Source organism: Salarias fasciatus, chromosome 4 (assembly GCF_902148845.1).
Source record: "Salarias fasciatus chromosome 4, fSalaFa1.1, whole genome shotgun sequence".
Taxonomy (NCBI): Eukaryota; Metazoa; Chordata; class Actinopteri; order Blenniiformes; family Blenniidae; genus Salarias; species Salarias fasciatus.
This window is the reverse complement of record NC_043748.1, coordinates 19,387,167-19,409,473: the sequence shown is the minus strand read 5'-3', so window position 1 is coordinate 19,409,473 and position 22,307 is coordinate 19,387,167. Positions and strand designations below refer to the sequence as shown.

General features: G+C 41.4%; 2 protein-coding genes and 1 long non-coding RNA gene across 9 annotated transcripts in view; 1 reads left to right on the top strand and 2 right to left on the bottom strand.

Moving 5' to 3' along the window:
* Positions 1 to 22,307, bottom strand: part of LOC115386603 (uncharacterized) — a 39,284-nt gene that overhangs the window by 12,812 nt on the left and 4,165 nt on the right. The window contains exons 1-4 of one of the 7 annotated variants that reach the window (XR_003931315.1): positions 16,501 to 16,626; positions 15,347 to 15,453; positions 2,262 to 2,350; positions 887 to 2,032 (exon numbers count right to left, since the gene is read on the bottom strand). Coding sequence is in view for 6 of the 7 variants with exons in the window: in XM_030088997.1 (XP_029944857.1) it covers positions 1,186 to 2,032; positions 2,262 to 2,350; positions 15,347 to 15,424 (1,014 nt within the window). In the remaining variant the exon portion in view is untranslated. Of the gene's footprint in view, positions 1 to 875; positions 2,033 to 2,261; positions 2,382 to 3,043; positions 3,236 to 15,346; positions 15,454 to 16,500; positions 16,627 to 22,307 lie in introns of those variants that run through there. The other 6 variants (XM_030088996.1, XM_030088994.1, XM_030088997.1 and 3 more) reach the window with 6 other exon arrangements.
* On the top strand, positions 16,892 to 19,067 carry LOC115386632 (uncharacterized). The gene is made up of 3 exons (XR_003931318.1): positions 16,892 to 17,022; positions 18,001 to 18,331; positions 18,399 to 19,067. It is a non-coding gene; the product is annotated as an uncharacterized LOC115386632 (long non-coding RNA).
* LOC115386618 (uncharacterized) lies at positions 19,446 to 20,617 on the bottom strand. The gene is made up of 2 exons (XM_030089020.1): positions 20,597 to 20,617; positions 19,446 to 20,367 (listed from the first exon to the last, which is right to left on the bottom strand). The coding sequence occupies exons 1-2, from the start codon at positions 20,599 to 20,601 to the stop codon at positions 19,521 to 19,523; spliced, it is 852 nt and encodes a 283-aa protein (XP_029944880.1). The 5' UTR covers positions 20,602 to 20,617; the 3' UTR covers positions 19,446 to 19,520.

The window sequence follows — 22,307 nt, the reverse complement described above, 5'->3', positions numbered from 1 at the left end:
CAGTACATAATATTGTGATTCCTGGAATGTTATATTTCTATTGTATGCAGTTAATTATAGTAACACATTTTTATTCTGACACTTAAAGGGATACTTCAACATTTTGGCAAATTGGCCAATTTAGCGCAATTCCTGAGTCATTTTGAACAGCGTACTTACTTTTTTTGTGAGGGCGAGCTGTTGTTTATTCAGAGGTGAGTCGGGGAAGGTTTTTGGGACGGACACAATGGAAGTGGGCGGTATTTTTGCTTCCCCTCGTCAAACTCATCAAATACACAATCCAACAACCCCAAAACACTTTGGTGGACACGTTATAACTTTACTGCCTCTGATTTTTCTATGAAAGCAGGAAGAATGTTGAATGAATTTGGTGAAATGTCATCAGATGGCATGAGACATTTTATTTTGAAAATGGTTTTTCAATTATTTGTTTCTACTTTTTTCAAACTTATTCCATCTGTGTTACTTGAGTTTGTCCAAAAACAATGTCCAGTGATCAGTAGAGTGAAACATGAAGCTGATTCTGAAGAAAACACCAGGAGAAGCAGAAAGACTGCAGATCGCTGCAGGTGTTGCATACTGGGAATGTGTGGCTGCTCTAGCGTCGGGTCTACTTAGCATCCTTTTTGTAGTTGATCAATATTGCTGCATTTAGGGTGGAAAAACTGTTGTTGATTATCAATGTGATCAGAAACATACAGTTGGATTTCTGTGAGCTTGACTCCTGATTGAGAGATTTTCTTGATCTTAACTCACAGCAGCTGTTCTCATTTCATATTCTAATGTTCAAGACATGAAATACATTTTGTCCGGTCCAACATGATTCAAGATGCAGAAAAACAAACCAACAAAAAGATAAATAACAAGTTCAGAGGAGTGAAAATACCTTCTGTTACAGTCCAGCCTGGAGACACACTGATGGACAAACAGCCTGGGGATGTAAAAGGTACAAAAAGTAAGAAATGTACAATAAAATTAATACAACTCTTTCCAGTTTTTCACCTGTCATTGAAGAAACATTCCCAATCTGTCGTCTCCATCAATAAATGTTGGTAAAGTGTTTTTCTGTCAAAATGAGGGCTCCAGGACAGAACTCTTCGGAATTCTAGAGCCAATCATAACAATATTACTTATTGCACCTTTAAGCATTAAACATAGTCAGAAATTTGAGTCTCACACGGTCCATTAGAGATCCAGTGAGCATGTACGTCTGAAACCGTCATGGAGGTGCCAGTCGTCAGTGTAGGCGTACTGACTCCTCAGGTACTCTGGATCGAACTTCTGACCCTCGGACTGATCACACAAGCAGGTGTCCAGGTGGACGGTGGCTGTGAATCTGGAGGAGTCCAGCACCAGAGACAGAGCGAGGCTGACCACAGAGAACGGGACGCTGCCAACTTTCACTTCTGGGAACATGAAGGGAATCACGATGCGGTTTCTTCCTGGTTTTCCGTGTTTTGCCTGCAGAATTTGGTATTTTAGCCACACTCCCTCAATGGGTAACAGGGACCTGACGGTGATGTTGGGGATCTTCTGTTCTCCTGCTGCCTTCATGGAGTTCCAGTGGTTGGGGAGTTTGACAGGAGCAGGAGTTTTACAGCTGCTGTCTGTCTTAGAGACAAAAACTCTGTGGTGGGGTCTGAGTCTTCCTGTGGCCAGGGCGTACGATACATTGGCATCGGTGGCGCAGTTCCAGGGAGAGTAGAGGACCACGTCTGTGATGGAGGGCAACGGCAGCAGAAAACAGGCTGGAATCATCACATCTTTGATGGCTCCATGAGCCACAAATATAATGTCCACTGTGTTGTCGTGGTCCTTTTTCTCCTCTTCTTCGATCTTTCCTTTCAGGAAATGAAAGATCTCTGCAAGATCGGAGAAGTCTTCAGACTGTGAATATTCTCTGAGCCACTTCAGGACTGTTGGATTTTTGCACCTTAATTCTGCGACCTTCACCAACATCTGACTGAGACTCTTCATCAATGGTCTCATCAGTGCGAAGTGGAGTAATCCACGCATGAACAGTCTGAAAGAACTGCCAGAGAAACAGCAGAATCAAGAAACACAGTTCAAACGGTTCTGAGCAGATTAAAGTTAACAGCAGATTAAACATCAACATCAGACTGAGGAGAGCTGAAGCAGGGAGGGACTGAAAACCTGTGGCACATGGGCACTGGAGGCCCGGAGTCCATCTCCCCTGCTCCAGTGTGAGTGTCATGAGATGATTTTGGATTTCTGGGAGGTTTGTTTGTCGACAGACTCACAGCATCTCCAGGATGTCGACGTCCTCCTCGTCTGACTGCAGGTCTGCGTCTCTCTGATTCGTCACTGTTTGAACTCTGTTCATGATGGACTGAAGATCGGAACAACTGAAAGTGAAACTTCTGGAAACAACAAAAACAACATTCTGCTTTATTGTGTCTGGTAAACCCCTGATACGCACGCACACACATCATATTTCTTACTTTATTTAGAATATGGAATGACAGCAGCTCTCAGTAATGTATCAGATGTCGCTCAAGAAGTTTATGTTTGAGAGAAATTCAGGGAGATTTTCTTTAGCTGTCGACATGAAATCTGACTGATCCAGTTGTTATCAACTCCAAGTGAAGTTATGCAACCAAGATACGTTACAAAACACAATCTCAGCACTTTAAAAGCCCCAATGCCTGTGAACAAGTAAAGGAAACAGATTTTAATAGTATATAAGATTCTGGTGAGTGTTCTCTATAAAGACTTTTAAGCAAAGTATTAATTACTTTTGGTCACAAACGGTTCATGTTTGACACAAAGATGACTTGAACTCATCAGTCATTTCACACTGACTCTGTACCAGATGACTGACATTATTTCACACAGTATTTATATTCCCATGTCAGAAAACTCAATTGACAGCAGCTATTAAAACAAATACTTTTGGATGAATTATTTGGACATGAACATTTATCAGGTTAAATCTTTCACAGCAGACAATCATCGCTCCTCTTTCAGTCTGGAGCTTCGTTGTGTGATCATAGTGGAGAAAAGACAAATTGAGACACATTACCTGAAGATCAGCAGCACAGGTGAGCAGGTGGATGAAATGACGTCTTTGCAGCTCGAGCTTCAGGTTTCATTGTTGTGAATAAAACAACGCCTCAATTTCAAAATGAAAGAGAAAGTCGGGCATGGAAAAATATTTGGGGAATTACCTCCCAGAGATCGGATTATTTCACACATGTCTGAAATGTCACAGACAAAATCAACAACCACCATCTTTGAAAAGAACAAACTCTCCAGCACAGGTTTAAGAAGTATTCAGTTTGTACTGAAGTGTCATTCCTGACTTGGCCGACAGACTCAACAGATACTTCAGAGGAGTTTCTTGACAGCAGGCAGGCAGGAAGTCCAGAACCAGTGAGGCAGAACACAGGAGGAAACAGTGTCGGCATGAGAATCTGGCACCAGACAGACAAACAGGACAAGACTAAATGGGAAGGGGGTGGAGGCAGGAGACGACTGGAAAACTGAAGAATTAAAAACTTGAGGTGAAGCAGAGACATGGAGAAACATGGACAGCAGGTGAGGATGTGAGACACAGAAAGCAAACAGGGAGGAAAAGACGGAGCAGAGTGAGTTCTGAAGACTTCAGTGACTTGAATTAACAGGAAACCTGTGGTAAAAGTTCTTTAAACTTATTTTACTGGAGTAAAAGTACCAAAGTTCACAATCTGATAATAGATTGTAAAGAGTTACTTCTCAGGAATTCCCCTGATCAGACAAACTAAATAAAAACAGACACGCCGCAAAGAGTATGTAAAAGGTTTTAATTTGGTTTGCATCTTACAACACGACAAAAAGAGTAATTTCATCTTTTGATTTGATCTTTTAAAGTCAGCTGCTCTTTTCTCATTAGTAGACCTAAAACATTTAGATCATTCATTTATTGGATCAAAGCTTTAAAGAGTTTCCTTCAGTGATTCATAAAGTATTTTTTATTCTATTTCTGTTTGATCGTTCTCTCCTCTCATGGTGACAACAACCACAACAGGATCAGCTTCACACTTCATGACTGAACACCAAGGAGATCCTCTCTTAACATCTCTGTTTAATGTTTTCATTGATTCTCTCAACAGCAGCATCACAGAACAATAAAATGAAATGAATTCAGGACACTTGTGAAGGAGTTCCTTCCGGGACACGTCTCAAAAATAGGATGGCGCAGTCGAGGTTGACAAAATCCCCGAGATGAAACAAACATATTTGTAGAGTTGGAAAAAAACACAGAATCAAAAGGACGTATTGAGAAGGTTAGTTGAGGTTTTGATCTTTCCTGAGCTCTTCAAAAGCTCCTTCCTCCACCAACACAAAGAAAGAACAATGTGCTGAAGATTCAGATCAGGCTTCTTGGTCTGGTTACAACTCTGCTTCAGTTCCTTCCTCCAGACTAAAGAAATCCCACAAGACAGTCAGGTCTCCAGTCAGACAAGCTCTCTGTACCAACATCAACTTCCTGACTCTGACCAACCCTTCTCACTCTCCTCAACTCTCCAACAGGAACAGCCACAAAGACTCACTTCAACAAGCCAAAATGTCTCCCTGATATTTGATAAGCCCCTCCTACTGGGCGAGACAAACACAAATAATACATTCAAAAATGGCATGTAGCCACTGAGCAAACATGAAATCATATTAAACAGCAGTGGAATGGAATTGAAAACCCACTCATTAATATAACACATCCCCCAGATCAAAACACTCTTAAAATGATGAAAATACACTAAACTGGTGCATTAAATGGGTGCAGCCGGCCGGGTGGCCATTTTCCGCTGTAAAGGACGAGGACTGTGGAGTGAAAACCCACCACTGAACTACAAGGAGAATCACGGTGAGGTTTGTGAGGGTTGTGGAGAGTCGTCAAATGTTTGACAAGCGTCTGCTCCACAGTGATGGGCTCCTCGATCTCCTCCCTCCTGCGTTGCTCCAGCTGGATCCAGAGCCGGTAGGGACTCCTCAGCCGGTGGCAGTGGTCCGTCGGGTTCTCGCCAGGCGGCGCACTGGGGAAGCAGAACTGCTGTGGTTGCTGAAGTCTCTGACCTGTCCTGGTTTTCATGAGACAAACAGGAGGAAACAGTCTTCTCTCGACGAGCCATCCCACTTCTGACACCATATGTGAGCTGGATGGTGAAGGAAGTGGGATCCCCTCGTCCCCCTCCTCCCCCAACACAAGATGAACTCAGTGTTCAGGCAGATGATATATTCTGACACCTGGGCCTCGTCGACACCACAATGACAGGAGTCAATGGAAAGTTAACACAGCAGAGGTGTTAAAACAATGTACATAAAAACAAGATGTTTTCATTTTGGGAGACGAGGAAGGGCTGCTTGTTTGTTTTTGCCATAACACCATACATGCAAAGAACAGCACAGAATAAACGTTACTTGCAGATGTGATAAACAGAAAGTTCCACCACTGTTTACACAAAGTGGTTTTTCAGTGCCTCTTGTCATGTAAACAACCAGCCAAAACCGACTGAAAGTTTTGCATTTTCACTTGAAAATGTCACGAAAATGAGGTCGAGATAACTTTCACACCTTCAATGACACTCTATTTATGAAGTGCATCAAATTAAAGTGCAGAGCTGTTCTTGATCCAAACTCACCTCAACTGTTCTCATTTCATATCTTAATCTTCAAGAAATAAAACACATTTAGTTCAACACAATCAAACGTGCAAGAAAAACAAACCAACAAAAGAAACTAATTAAATGCTGATTGGAATGAAAACATCTTCTGTTTCAGTCCAGCTGAGAGTCAGACAGATGGATCTACAGTTCAGGATTGTGAAACTTTCAACCAAACGAGAGTCTGAAAAGGTGCAGCCAGCATTAAGTGTACGCATTGGCTGAAACTGTCATGATGACGTTGTCTTCAGTGTAGGAGTACTGACTCCTCAGGTACTCTGGATCAAACTTCTGACCCTCGGACTGATCGCCAAGGCAGTTATCAAAGTGGACGGTGGCTGTGAATCTGGAGGAGTCCAGCACCAGAGACAGAGCGAGGCTGACCACAGAGAACGGGACGCTTCCAATGCTCTCTGGGAAGATGAAGGGAATCACGATGCGGTTTCTTCCTGGCGGTCCGTGTTTTTCCTGCAGCTTTTGGTATCGTTTCCACACTCCGTCATCAGGCCTCAGACGACTGACGGTGATGTTGGGGATCTTCTGTTCTCCAGCCTCCTTCATGGAGTTCCAGTGGTTGGGGAGTTTATCAGGAGCAGCAATTTTACAGCTTCTGTCTGTCTCAGAGACAAAAACTCTGTGGTGGGGTCTGAGTCTTCCTGTGGCCAGGGCGTATAATACAGCGGTATCGGTGATGCAGTTCCAGGGAGAATACAGGACCACATCCGTGATAGATGTTAAAGGCAGCAGACAGCAGGCTGGAATCATCACATCTCTTATGGCTCCATGACAAACAAATATAATGTCCACAGTGTTGCTGTGGTCCTTTTTCTCCTCCTCGTCAATCTTTTCTTTCAAGAAATGATGGATCTTTGCAAGATTGGAGAAGTCTTCAGACTGTGAATTTTCTCTGAGCCACTTCACAACTGTTGGATTGCAGCACTTTAACTCTGCTTTCTTCCTTAACATCTCGCTGGGAGTCCTGCTGGATGTTTTTCTATGGAGGTGAACTAAGCCAAGTTGTGTCCATCTGAAACAACAACCAGAGAAGCAACAGATTCAATAAAAGCAGTTCTGAACAGATTAAAGTCTCAAGTTCATCTGTTGTTGTTAACAGAAGTTAAACCAGTCAGTGGGAGGAAGATGCTCTATAATCTGGATGTTGGCTGAGATCAGCTATCAACATACAGACAGAAGCAGAAAGCTTATCTCTACATCAGCATTCTCATGCTGAGCAAATCACATCAAATTTTATCTATGAAACTCTTTTTATACGTGGTGTAGCACAAAGAGCTTTACAGGTCCACACACACACACACACACACACACACACACACACACACACACACACACACACACACACACACACACACTCACACACACTTCACTTCCATACCGGTGAACCAGGAGAGAAAGCACCATTATAAGGGGCCATCCACATTGAAAGGTGCCAAATCATAAGTCTGTTGTGGACCCGCCAAAAGGACCGCCCCGACCCAGCTGGACAGGAGGCCACACCACGGTCCAAAAACCACAGTGAAGACGCTCCCAACATTCAAGCCAGAACCGTCCCCAGCAACAGTCCCACAAGCAGACCAGAACACAACTCCCGATGCAGAGGGCCCCATGAGGAGACACACTGAAGTTAAAAAAAAAAAAAAAAAAAAAAAAAAAAAAAAAAAAAAAATATATATATATATATATATATATATATATATATATATATATATATATATATACATATAATGAAATAGAATAAGAGAGAATAAACTGAAATATTGAAAATGGAAGTAAGATTTAAAAATATAAGAAGATAATTTGACTTAAAACACTGAAAATGGAAATACAATATGGAAAGAAAATAAAAGGAAGAGAAAATGAGTTAAAACACCATTTACTGCTTAAAGACTTAGTTAAAAGCTAAATCAAAACGTTGAGTCTTGAGTCTGTTCTTAAAAACACCAATAATCAATCCTGAGGCCCTCTGGCAGGCTGTTCCTCAAAGTGTGTGTGTGGGCCATGGTGTCAGAACACGGCCTCACCATAGGTCGGCGTTCTGACCCAAGGAACCCTTAGAAGGCTGGTGCCAGAGGACTTCAGGGACTTAACAAAAGAGAGCCCAAGACCATCACTACACTTAAAAACTAATAATAAAACCTAAAAATCAATCCTGAAACATACGGGGAGCCAATGTAGTGATCTTAAGGCAGGTGTGATGTGCTCCTGCCTTCTGGTTCTTGTCAAGGCTGCTGATCTGATGAAATGTTCTAATTTTCTGAGACACTGAATTTGGGTTTTCAGCCATCATCAAAATTTCACAAAATTAAGGCTTAGAAATATTTCACTCTTTGTGTCATGAGTCCAGATCATACATGGGTTTAACTTTCTGAGATGAGTGCCAGTAAATCTTGAACCTTTTCATGATTTTCAAATGTTTTAAAACCTGGAATCTAATCAACTGGAAATAAACGCATGCATCAGCCCTCTGTGCTGGTCAGAGAGAGAAATGGGCCAACTCTGGCTCTGTTCTTAACGTGAGGAAATCCTGTTCGTGAAACCAGTTAGAAACAGTGTTGGAGAGTCCTACCAGGTTTCAAAGTCCATTCAGCAAGATGTCATGATCAACTGTGTCAAAGGCAGCACTGAGATCCAGAAGCACCAGGATGGAAAGTCTCTGAGAGTCCATATTACACCTGATGTCATTTACTATTTTTACGAGGGTTGTTTCGCTACTGTGTTTTTTTTTTTTCCCTAAAACCAGACTGATGGATATTTTTCAAAATATTTATTCCATAAAAAGAAAAAAAGAACATTTAATTGGATAAAAACCAGTGTTTCTAAAATGTTGCTAAGAGATGGTAAGTTGAATACTTATCGGAAGTAATCAAGACTGTTGGGTGTCTAAATTGTTCTCCTTAAAAAGTGGTTTCACTACCGCCATTTCAAAGACAGCTGGAAAGACATCCATCTGAACAGAGTAATTCATGAAGTTCAGAAGCTCAAGCTCAAAAAACCAATTAACCTTTTAAAAAAAAAAAAAAAAAGGCAAGGGAATTGTGTCTAAAAGGCAGGTTATGGGGTTAACTTGGGAGAAAACTCAACCAAGCGTCTCAGTGTCAACAAAGGTGAAACTCTCCAGCTTTTTCTCAGGAAAAATCAATGTTTCAGATGTTTTAAAAAATAATGTCATGTTACTTGTGGACCCTCTGGTCTTTCAGATTAAATAGTCTTCCTGTTAACTGGTGACCGACTCCCTTGAGGGGTCCCTTGTTGCTGTAAATGATAAAAACCTGACAGACACCAACTTTTAGGGTGCATTATATATCATATTCATTGCTAAAATTGCATATGAAACACAAACATTTACTTATTACTGCAGCTAATCCAGGACCAAGCCATGGTTAAAGTGAACTGACAGCTAATCAAAACAACTGAACAAACTGAGTAATGACAGAAAATAACAGTTTTTAGTGGACAGCTTCATCTATTTGTGGATGGCAGTCAAGTTCCACTGAATAAGCCTTCTGAATCTGAAAACTTCACCCAAAAGGATCTGTCAATCGTTCCAGCGCAGACTGTTAATCAAGTAACCACACCCTCTGGTTGTGAAAACTTCATCACTTTATAGACAATTCAATATTGAACTATTTTCAGATGGACCCCTTGCTTTCTTTTCTGGACCATACAATCTAAAGCTAAAACAATCCTGAGCTGCAGAAACATGAGCGATTCAATTTCACTGGTGTCCAAATTTGTATTGACGTCTATAGAGCCAAAGTCTTTTTGGAGTCGCCCCCTGGTGGACAGTGTGATGCTACAAGTTTCTGACCATTCCAGGAGGCTTCTTTTTTGGAGCTAGATGTTACGTCCATTTTTATTATACAGTCTATGATCATAACACAACTGTGTTCCATTGTTAACAGATTTACATTCAGGAGTAAATACATGAATGTAGTACAATTCCAGTCAAATGTAATTGTAAAGTGAGGACTTCAGATTATTGGGATGTTTGCTTGTGTTCAGACTCACAGTTTCTGGAGGTCCTCGTCCTCGTCCGGCTGCAGACAGATCGCATTCCTCCTTGTTTGGTTTCTGTTCATGTTGGATCGAAGCTCGAACAACTGATCATGCAATTTCTGGAAACAACACAAAGGACACACACAGTCAGCCAGGTGACGCATGTCCAGACAACAGTCAAGTCTGAACGCAGCGTGAACACAGTGTAAAGGAAAATGCATTTTATTTCCAGAGCCCAGGTGGAGGTAACAAACCTTGGAAGGTTTGGAGCTGGATCAGCACAATAAGTGTATCCCTCCAGCCATTTGTGTGCAGAGCACTGCGGTGCGGCGTGTGAGCAGAGATTGTCAGTAATGTGTTGATGTCTCTATAACACTATCTAACTGGGCTTGTGAGCTTGGGCTTATTTAGTCATCACAGCCTCAGCAATCTCATCGCCAGGCCGAGTAGTGACTGCATCTGTGTTTGCCTCAAAACCTTTCACTGTCCGAGAGTATGCATCACAAGAGTATGCACGAGGTTTAACTCTCCCCCTTTCTGTCTACTCACTTCTGCCCATCTGAGGGTGAGAGCCCGAAGGTCCATGAAAGTAATAGTCGGTTCTTGGATGACATGCTTCAACTCTCTACCTAACATGTCATCGAACACGTTCATTTGATCACACAAGAGGACAACAGACTTTGGGAGACCAGCAGGTGCCTTGTATATTACCACCTCCATTAATGACTCAAGAGCATGTGAATAGTCACGTAAGGACTCCCCCTCTCTCTGTGTATGTTGGAAAAACTGTAACTGTGCTGCTTCATAGGACTGAGAGCAACTGTAGTTTTCAGTTGAAATAGCAAAGATTTTTTTGGCCTCTCTTCAATCCATTCTTCAGTAGTTAACAAATCAACTGACAATTTTCCTGTGAACTTGGAACATTTATGTTATCTAGGTACATTAATGCAACGGAAATCTGTAGAATCACTTGCCAAACTGCTTACTGGAGCCACATTAGGAGAGACATGGGATTACCCTGGCATTGGATCAAGCAGTGGTGGGCCGTCAGGGCCTGCAAAGCCTTCTCTGCTGGCCTAAAAAGTTTCTGAATTACAGACTGATGTAAATTATATTTTGTCCATAAATAATTAATAAATGATTCCAAACGGTATGTTCCAGTTCCTTTCATAGTTTTCCCGTGGTTGCGCTGCTTCCAGACATGTTTTTTTCATATTAAATCATTTAACCAATCAGATTTCAGGCATCATCTGTTGCTAGGGTCAAAGAAATCTGCCCGAGGCCTTCACAGTCCGTTCCTGATGGCGCAGTAAAGTAAAGTGAAGCGTCAATCAGACAGTTGCTTCAACCAATCAGATTTCGAGTTGGCGACTCAGCGCCTTCTAGCTTCTAACAACAGCATATCCAGGCCCTCTGATTTACATTCACTAAGAGATACAGTAGGGGGCGGTATGCACCTAAGTTGTTGGTCGCCTACCTCAATTATTCCAAAGAAGAAGAAGAAGAAGAAGAAGAAGAAGAAGAAGAAGAAGAAGAAGAAGAAGAAGAAGAAGAAGAAGAAGAAGAAGAAGAAGAAGAAGAAGAAGAAGAAGAAGAAGAAGAAGAAGAAGAAGAAGAAGAAGAAGAAGAAGAAGAAGAAGAAGAAGAAGAAGACCTGAAGAGAAATAAAACTTAGGCCAGAAATACCACAGGGCAAGCTGGACTTTCAGCCCTGGCTTTATGGAACTGAGCATAATCTATATGACAGAGCAGTTGAACTCTTAGGAGGCCGGATTTTGTTTTCAAATGATTGGGATTTTGGTGAGTAAAATGTTCCTCTTTTCCTAAATAATATTGCTGTTTTATTAAGTTGATGCTTACTGTATGTGCACAGATGTAGTAGGAGAATTGTGCACTTCAGCAAAGGCATTTATTCTGGCTGCACAAGTATCTATCTGCTGTGCAACAACTCTTTATGTGCATATCTGCATATAAGATGTTTTTTATACACATAAGATAGTTATTGAGAGGTGGATTGGTTCAGGCAGATCTGTTCTGAAGGCCTTAATGTGAAATGCACGGTCTGCCACTGGGATCAAGTACTACCTGTGAAGCTTCACGCAACCGTTTACGGGCGCCTTTGAGCTGATGCAGCTTCTCCGTGATGTAATTAAGTCAGAACAGCAGCGTGTGATGACTGCCACTGAAAAGAAGCACAGAATATAATAATTAAACATCACAGCTGAATAAATCATCTCCTGAAATTATCTGGACATCAGGACTCAAATGCTTTCTAAGCTTCACCGGGCTGACTGCACTTCCTGGTCGATGTACCGGTTAAGAGAGAGAACATGAACGTCATAATCAAGGCAAGAATCTAGCCGTTATATATGCTTGATGTATACCTAGATGTTTCATTTTGAATATTTCTTCACTGGCAGACATCTCACTGCATGCAAGCTGTTGGCTGGAAGCTTAAGGTGAAGCGAGTGATGTGCACAAAGCAGATATTCTTGTTTTGGGGAAATATTGAAGGATTTAGTTTGTGTTCATTTGAAATTCTCTCTCACTCTCTGCTCTGTGCATTTGTATAGTTAAATCTCAAGTTGGGCAATTAAATTATACATGAAGTCACTTTGAGGGTTTAAATTAGGGCTGCACGATTAACCGACATCTAATCGAAATTGAGGTTTTAACTACTGCGGTAACCAAACCGCACAGGGCTGAGGTTTTTCGAGGCATTTGAGTGACAGACCCAATCCGCCAATCAAAACGTTCGAGTCTCGCGTTCCGGGTCACCGGCCAATCAGAAATGACAACAGGAAGCAAGTATGTATGCACTGCACTGCTGCAGCTAACTAGCGTCAGGTTGCTAACAACAAACCCTGCGCGTGTGCTTTGCGGTGTCATGAGGAGCAAAAAGTTTTCAGTGTGATTCGTTCACGGTGTGAAAATGACTGATGACAACAGAAGAGGGAGCGGAGCAGCTGGTATTAAAAAAGAATCGTAGTTCAGTTGTTTGGACTGACTTTGGGTTTGAAAAAAACGACGTGGAGCCAGATGTAGATTGTGTCGCTGTGCAGCAGCCAGATCCAGAGGAAATACGTCTAATTTGTACCAACACCTGAAGACTCTGCTACACATTACAGAAATGTCGACAAGTCGTAGGTTATTCCGTCTCTCACCCGATCACCCGACAGCTCCTGCCTTCATCCAGCGCATGTCGATGCGCTCATCTTTCTCCATGAAAACATGCAGCGCAGCCCAAGAATATGAGGGAAGATGACCCAAAGTAGGATTACTAAACTGATTGTGATCTAAGAATATTACAGCAATAAGGATTTTTTTTTTTTACCCTTTATCTGTAGTGGCTGGCGAGTTTTCTTTTTCGAGTTGAAGTTGGTTTCACAGTGGTGCCTATTTGCGGTTCTTTTTTTTAATTTCCATTTATTTGACGTTGAAAACTGTTGTCTAAGTAATTTTCTGTGAACCATGCAAGCAAGACCAGTTTTGAATTCCAATTTCGACAGCATTGGGTGATTCTTTTGTTATTTCATTAAAACGACGCACTTTTTTTTTCAAACGTGATGCAGACAGCATGGTGGTGTCTCTGCTGCCGCTGCCTGAAGCTTTGTCAATGTAGTTTACATTAGGTTATTTTATGTGTCAACTTGAGCAACACCATGTAAAAGTAACAAGAATTTTTTTCGACCATAATTTTTGCTGTTTTCTGCATTTGAAAGAATAAAATGTGAAAATCGCAAATCGAATTGCAATCGCATTATTGGTCAGAAAAATCGCAATTAGGTTTTTTGTCAAAATCGTGCAGCCCTAGTTTAAATGTAATAAATGTTATGAATGAATGAATGAATGAATGAATGAATGAATTTATTTTTCGAACCTGTATAAACGTAAAATGTAATAAATGATATTTTTATGTTCAAGATATCAAAGACATTGACGAGTATCATGAAAAATAATGCGTCAAGAATAAATACAAATATTACTAATAGAGTGAAAGTATTTTAATTATTACATTTAAGTAAACATGTAATAATTCACATTGTTCATATATTTTGAATATTTATACATATAAAATACATCCAGTTCTCATTCTGTTCCTGAGTTTTTGTAGCCCGTCTTGATTTAACATAAATACTCTGTGCTTGGTAATAGGTTGTGATTATTCATAAGTAAGCAGTGTAATAACTACATCTCTGACATTTAGAACCAACCAAACAGTTTCAAAATTGGTAGGAAACTGTGCAAATTATAGTTTATAAAATGCATGAATGCAGTGTCAACAATGAGCGAGCTGCCTGACGCCAGATGACCGCTGAGTGGGGACGCTTGACTCCATTGGCTGATACTGTGGGTGGAGTGATTCACCCAGCCTTTATAAACCGTACATCTATGGTGAGCGCTGCCTACATTCCACCTTTAAAGACTCCCAGGACTAGTAGTGTGACATTCAGTGAACGAGTTGTTCATTTGAAATGCTCTTTTAAGCGATCAACGAGAGCCGCTTTACAGTCGTCTGAAAGCCGTTCCTATGTGCAAATTATCCACGCTTCCTTCAGGTGTCTTCTGTGTGCTTTATGAGTCCAGCTGTCTCAGCTGCCTTCATGTGAACGACCGAGTTTCAGTTTTCCGCTCCAGTCACCTGAACGCAGCAGCTAACTAGCGAAGGAGAAGTGTATAGAGGAGCCAGGGTTTTGGAATAACTGGTTTCCCTATTAACTGGCAACTGGTTTTCTTTCATGTCTCTTGTTGCTGGTAGATGTTAAAAACCAGACAAAAAGCCGTGTCAGACCTTTTATGAGTCTGATTTCAAATTTGACTGCTACTAGCAGCAGCAGCAGCAGGAAATGCTAAAGGAAGTCGGTCACCAGTTAACAAGGAAACCAGTTAATTTGTAACATCGTACTGACCTTTTTATCAAAGGTTTTAGAAATGGAATGCACACACACGCACTCACACACACACGCACATGCACGCACACGCACACGCACACAAACACACACACACACACACACACACACACACACACACACACACACACACAAATAGATTTAAATTAAATTCCTCAGCAACCCCATAATGTCTCGGATGGAAGAAGTTTGTTTGACAGCAACTCAGGGATAATTTTCTTTCTTTTTCATGTTTTGCTGTTGAACATGAAATATGATTGAATTTGATTCCGTTTTTATTAAATTAAAGTGAACTACACAAAATAATTCTCACCACTTTAGCAGCTTCAGTGCCATTAAACAAGTAAATGAATATATTTATACCTGACAAAAAAGCACATTTTAATTTTGAAATTATTACAATTGTAATCACAGCAAGTGTTCTGTAAAGACTTTTAAGAAAGTCTTAAATATTGTTTACTCACAAATAGGTCATATCAATGTCACACAAAGGTTAAGAGAAATGTCTCGACCTCTGTTAGTCATTTGATTCTGTTCCAGCAGATGACTTCTTGATTTGACAGTATTTTTTTTAAATTTATTTGATATATCTGACGTCTATTTTGAGAATCGCTAATGAAAATAAATCGTTCTGGATGAATTCTTTGGATTAACATATTTATCAGGTTAAATCTTTCCCAGAAGACAATCATCGCTCCTCTTTCAGTCTGGAGCTTTGTTGTGTGATCAGAAGGAAAAAAAAGACAAATTGAGACACATTACCTGAAGATCAGCAGCACAGGTGAGCAGATGGATAAAGAACGTCTTCACACCTTGAGCCTCAGGCTTTATTCTATCCATTAAAAGTCACATCGACTCAGTTTTAAAACCTAAAAGTGAAAGAGAAAACAACAAATCCTCCAACTCAAACAACCACAGTGGGAATTCTCCAGGGAATACCTCAAATGATTTACAGCTTATTCGTCATATCAGACATGTGAAAAACAAAATCAACAACCACAATCTTTTAGAAGAATAAACTTCCTGCCACATGAGGAAGAAGCATTCACAGCTTCTAGTAAAGTAACTTCTAATCAAATTAACACTGTGGAGAAAGAACATTTTACTGAAACATAAATACTTCAAACACACAAATCCACAGAAGTAAAACCATACAGTCTGACTGTAGGTTATGATATGGATTATTTTGACTTCAGGTTTCCTGGGACTTTGTGTGAGGGGCACGCTGCCTTGACTGTTTCTTTTTTTAGCTGTCGGACATGAAATATGACTGAATTTGATCCAGTTGTTATCAACTCCAAGTGAAGTTATGCAACGTATGGGGTATTTTCACAGCTTCACTACTTCCTGAAAATAGCTGTGCACATTCATTTCCTGTCTTGCATTATTGGCCAAACTGATTAATCCAGGTGTGTCTTGTTTAGACTGCTGCAACAAGACACACCTGGATTAATCATTTTGGCCAATAATGCAAGACAGGAAATGAATGTGCACAGTTATTTTCAGGAAGTAGTGGAGCTGTGAAAATGGCCCATTCTCAGCACTTTAAAAGCCTCAATGCCTGTAACCACGTGAAGGAAGCAGACTTTAACAGTGAAAGATTCTGGTGAGTGTTCTGTAAAGACTTTTAAGAAAAGTATTAATTACTTTTGGTCACAAATCGTTCATGTGTGACACAAAGATTACTTGAACTCATCAGTCATTTCACACTGACCCTGGACCAGATGACTGATCATATTTACATATTGGAAAACGTAATTGACAGCAGCTATTCAAACAAATGATTTTGGATGAATTATTTGGATATGAACATTTATCAGGTTAAATCTTTCACAGCAGACAATCATCGCTCCTCTTTCAGTCTGGAGCTTCGTTGTGTGATCATAGTGGAGAAAAGTCAAATTGAGACACATTACCTGAAGATCAGCAGCACAGGTGAGCAGGTGGATAAAGTAATGTCTTTGCAGCTTGAGCGTCAGGTTTTATTGTTGTGAATAAAACAACGCCTCAATTTCAAAACGTCAAAACGAAAGAGAAAGTCGGGCATGGAAAAATATTTGGGGAATTACCTCCCAGAGATCAGATTATTTCTCACATGTCTGAAATGTCACAGACAAAATCAACAACCACCATCTTTGAAAAGAACAAACTCTCCAGCACAGGTTTAAGAAGTATTCAGTTTGTACTGAAGTGTCATTCCTGACTTGGCCGACAGACTCAACAGATACTTCAGAGGAGTTTCTTGACAGCAGGCAGGCAGGAAGTCCAGAACCAGTGAGGCAGAACACAGGAGGAAACAGTGTCGGCGTGAGAATCTGGCACCAGACAGACAAACAGGAGAAGACTAAATGGGAAGGGGGTGGAGGCAGGAGATGATTGGAAAACGGAATAATTACAAGTTGAGGTGAAGGAGAGACATGGAGAAACATGGACAGCAGGTGAGGACGTGAGACACAGAAAGCAAACAGGGAGGAAAGGACGGAGCAGAGTGAGTTCTGAAGACTTCAGTGACTTGAATTAACAGGAAACCTGTGGTAAAAGTTCTTTAAACTTATTTTACTGGAGTAAAAGTACCAAAGTTCACAATCTGATAATAGATTGTAAAGAGTTACTGCTCAAGAATTCCCCTGATCAGACAGACTAAATAAAAACAGACACGCCTCAAAGAGTATGTAAAAGGTTTTTAATTTGGTTTACATATTTCAACACGACAAAACAAAGTAAGAGTAATTTCTTGTTTTGATTGTTAGAAAGTCAGCTGCTCTTTTCTCATTAGTAGACCTAAAAGGTTTAGATCATTCATTTATTGGATCAAAGCTTTAAAGAGTTTCCTTCGGTGATTCATAAAGTATTTTCTATTCTATTTCTGTTTGATCGTTCTCTCCTCTCATGGTGACAATAACCACAACAGGATCAGCTTCACACTTCATGACTGAACACCAAGGAGATCCTCTCTTAACATCTCTGTTTAATGTTTTCATTGATTCTCTCAACAGCAGCATCACAGAACAATAGAATGAAATGAATTCAGGACACTTGTGAAGGAGTTCCTTCCGGGACACGTCTCAAAAATAATATGGCATAGTCGAGGTTGACAAAATCCCCGAGATGAAACAAAAATATTTGTAGAGTTGGAAAAAACACAGAATCAAAAGGAAGTATTGAGAAGGTCAGTTGAGGTTTTGATCTTTCCTGAGATCTTCAAAAGCTCCTTCCTCCACCAACACAAAGAAAGAACAATGTGCTTAAGATTCAGATCAGGCTTCTTGGTCTGGTTACAACTCTGCTTCAGTTCCTTCCTCCAGACTAAAGAAATCCCACAAGACAGTCAGGTCTCCAGTCAGACACGCTCTCTGTACCAACATCAACTTCCTGACTCTGACCAACCCTTCTCACTCTCCTCAACTCTCCAACAGGAACAGCCACAAAGACTCACTTCAACAAGCCAAAATGTCTCCCTGATATTTGATAAGCCCCTCCTACTGGGCGAGACAAACACAAATAATACATTCAAAAATGGCATGTAGCCACTGAGCAAACATAAAATCATATTAAACAGCAGTGGAATGGAATTGAAAACCCACTCATTAACATAACACATCCCCCAGATCAAAACACTCTTAAAATGATGAAAATACACTAAATTGGTGCATTAAATGGGTGCAGCCGGCCGGGTGGCCATTTTCCGCTGTAAAGGACGAGGACTGTGGAGTGAAAACCCACCACTGAACTACAAGGAGAATCATGGTGAGGTTTGTGAGGGTTGTGGAGAACCAGGAAGTAGTCAAATGTTTGACAAGCGTCTGCTCCACAGTGATGGGCTCCTCGATCTCCTCCCTCCTGCGTTGCTCCAGCTGGATCCAGAGCCGGTAGGAACTCCTCAGCCGGTGGCAGTGGTCCGTCGGGTTCTCGCCAGGCGGCGCACTGGGGAAGCAGAACTGCTGTGGTTGCTGAAGTCTCTGACCTGTCCTGGTTTTCATGAGACAAACAGGAGGAAACAGTCTTCTCTCGACGAGCCATCCCACTTCTGACACCATATGTGACCGGCATGGTGAAGGAAGTGGGATCCCCTCGTCCCCCTCCTCCCCCAACACAAGATGAACTCAGTGTTTAGACAGATGATATATTCTGACACCTGGGCCTCGTCTACCCCACAATGACAGGAGTCAATGGAAAGTTTCCCATTAACACAGAGAAGTTGTTAAAATGTACATTTTTAGGGAAATACTAAAAACAAGATGTTTTCATGTTGGAAGACGGGGAAGGGCTGCTTGTTTGTTTTTGCCATGACACCATACATGCAAAGAACAACACAGAATGAACATGACTTGCAGATGTAATAAACAGAAAGTTCCACCACTGTTTTCACAAAGTGGTTTTTCAGTGACTCTTGTCATGTGAACAACCAGCCAAAACCGACTGAAAGTTATCTAGACCTCATTTTCTCTTGAAAATGAAGTCTAGATAACTTTCAAACCCTCGGGGAAACTGTATTATAAAGTGCATCAAATTAAAGTGCAGAACTGTTCTTGATCCAAACTCACCTCAACTGTTCTCATTTCAGCTCTTAATCTTCAAGAAATAAAACACATTCAGTTCATCACAATTAAATATGAGAGGAAAACAAACCAACAAAAGAAACTAATTAAATGCTGATCAGAGAAAAAACATCTTCTGTTTCAGTCCAGCTTTTTGATCCTTCGATGTCGGCTCTTCCTATCATTGTGAAGCAGAATTCACCAAGCGTTGGATTGTTCACCCACTAATAGGGAACGTGAGCTGGGTTTAGACCGTCGTAAGACAGGTTAGTTTTACCCTACTGATGATGTGTTGTTGCAATAGTAATCCTGGACCTTATTGGAGAAGTCTCCTGGATCTACAGTTCAGGGATGTGAAACTTTCAACCAAACAAGAATCTGGAATGTTCCAGACAGCATTAAGTGTACGCATTGGCTGAAACCTTCATGGTGACGTTGTCTTCAGTGTAGGCGTACTGACTCCTCAGGTACTCTCGATCAAGCTTCTGACCCTTAGAATGATCATGAAGGCAGCAATCTAGATGGACGGTGGCTGTGAATCTGGAGGAGTCCAGCACCAGAGACAGAGCGAGGCTGACCACAGAGAACGGGACGATTCCAATGGTCTCTGGGAAGATGAAGAGAATCACGATGCGGTTTCTTCCTGGTGGTCCGTGTTTTTTCACCAGACTTTGGTATCGTTTCCATATTCCATCATCAGACCTCAGAGGACTGACTCTGATGTTGGGGATCTTCTGTTCTCCAGCCTCCTTCATGGAGTTCCAGTGGTTGGGGAGTTTGTCAGGAGCAGGAATTTCACGGCTGCTGTCTGTCTTACAGACAAAAACTCTGTGGTGGGGTTTGAGTCTTCCTGTGGCCATGGCGTACCCTAAACCAGAAGAGAGGGAGTTCCAGGGAGCATAGAGAACCACATCCGTGATGGAGGGCAAAGGCAGCAGACAGCAGGCTGGAATCATCACATCTTCTATGGATCCATGAGCAATAAATGTAATGTCCACAGTGTTCCCGTGGTCCTTTTTCTCCTCCTCTTCAATCTTTTCTTTCAAGAAATTAAAGATCACCTCAAGATTGGAGAAGTCTGCAGACTGTGAATTGTCTCTGAGCCACTTCAGAACGGTTGGATTCCTGCACTTTTTTACTGCTTCCTTCATCAACTTCTGACTGGGAGTCAGAAGCAGTCGCTTCCTCATCAGTGGTCTCATCAGGACGAAGTGGAGTAATCCACGCATGAACAGTCTGAAAGAACTGCCAGAGAAACAGCAGAATCAAGAAACACAGTTCAAACGGTTCTGAGCAGATTAAAGTTAACAGCAGATTAAACATCAACATCAGACTGAGGAGAGCTGAAGCAGGGAGGGACTGAAAACCTGTGGCACATGGGCACTGGAGGCCCGGGGTCCATCTCCCCTGCTCCAGTGTGAGTGTAATGAGATGATTTTGGATTTCTGGGAGGTTTGTTTGTCGACAGACTCACAACATCTCCAGGATGTCGACGTCCTCCTCGTCTGACTGCAGGTCTGCGTCTCTCTGATTCGTCACTGAACTCTGTTCATGATGGACTGAAGTTCAGAAAAACTGAGAGTGAAACTTCTGGAAACAACAGAAACAACATTCTGCTTTATCGTGTCTGGTAAATCCCTGATGCCCACATAGGGCTGGGCGATATATCGATATTAAAATTATATCGATATATTCTTAAATGTGATATGGAATTAGACTATATTGTTTTGTATCGATATAGTTCAAATTTGCGCTGTGATCTCGGGTTGGGCGGTAATAAGGTAATAAGGTATACCGGCGGTGTCTTTCAAAAGCAACGGTATCAGTTTCAATACCGTCATTGAAAAAAATGGCAATGCACTGATATAGAAGATAAGGATTAAATATAAAATAGAATTTATTCAATGCCTAAAAATGATTCTTTGTCCAGCAGCACTTATATGTGGTTGAATTTTCGGTTTTACTTCCACAGTAGTTTAATTTTGGAGACTTTTGCTGAAGTTTATGAACATGATGTCGTCACGTGACAGCGCAGGAGCGACAGCGAGAGAGAGAGAGAGAGAGAGAGAGAGAGAGAGAGAGAGAGAGAGAGAGAGAGAGAGAGAGAGAGAGAGCGGGAGAAAGATGGCGAGTCACGCACTGAGTGACCTGGTCCCAAAGAAGACCAGGACTGCAGCAGACTGGCAGTATTTCAGGTTCCGAGCTAACGAGAAGGGAGAGCCAGTGTACCGGTGTACTGACGAGGCAGTTTGTAAATTGTGCAATATGAAGGTGATTGAATTTAATTGATGTGTGCGCAGTGCATTCTGCGCAAAAACTGGTCTGGATGGTCAGGTTAATTTAACTGTTTGACTGTTGTATTTAAAGCTTTATAGAAGCTGCTCTTTTTTGTTATTAAAAGTTGTCCAGGTTGTGATTTTAATTTAATTGACATGTGCGCGGCACATTCTGTGCAAAAACTGTTCTGGATGGTTATGCTAATTGTTTGTTGTATTTGCAATTTTTAAGCTGTTGCTAATAAAAGTTGTTAATATTTTGCACATTATGTTGTTGTTCTTTCATTATTAGTGGTTGGTTTTCAGTTTCTGAACGGTGTAGGGACAAGCCAACAGCCTGGTGGTGCTGTCTGAGCCTTGAGTTATAATTTTTTAATTAGTCACGGTAATACCGGATACCGGGGTAAAATGTGGAGACGGTATGACGGTATCAAAATTTGGATACCGCCCAACTCTACTGTGATCCTCGCTCTGCTGCGCTGCTGACCTGGAGTGGAGCTCTCTGCACTGCTCTGCGCCCCCACCCCTCCTCTTTCGTGCTCAGAGGGGGGAGGGGCAGAGAGCGAAACTCCGGCACTCTTTACAAGCATGAAGGAAGCAGCGGCTGCAGAGCACGCCAAGGAGGAACTGGCCAGTAAAAGAAAAAGCAGTGGCTCAGTAATTTGGAGATGGTTCAGTTTAAAGTATCAGACAAGTAACAAAGTCACGTTATATGTCGGGAGTGCTATGAACAAGTTACAGCCAAGGGTGGAAACACGACAAATCTTTTTCATCACCTAAAACAGTGGCGCAAACTGCAGTACAGAGTGTGTAAAGCTGCGCGCATTACTGTCTGTCAAAGTAGAAAAAGAGAGAGAAAATGTATACTGACTTGATATTGTGTTTGTTGTGCAACTGGTTGAGACTGTT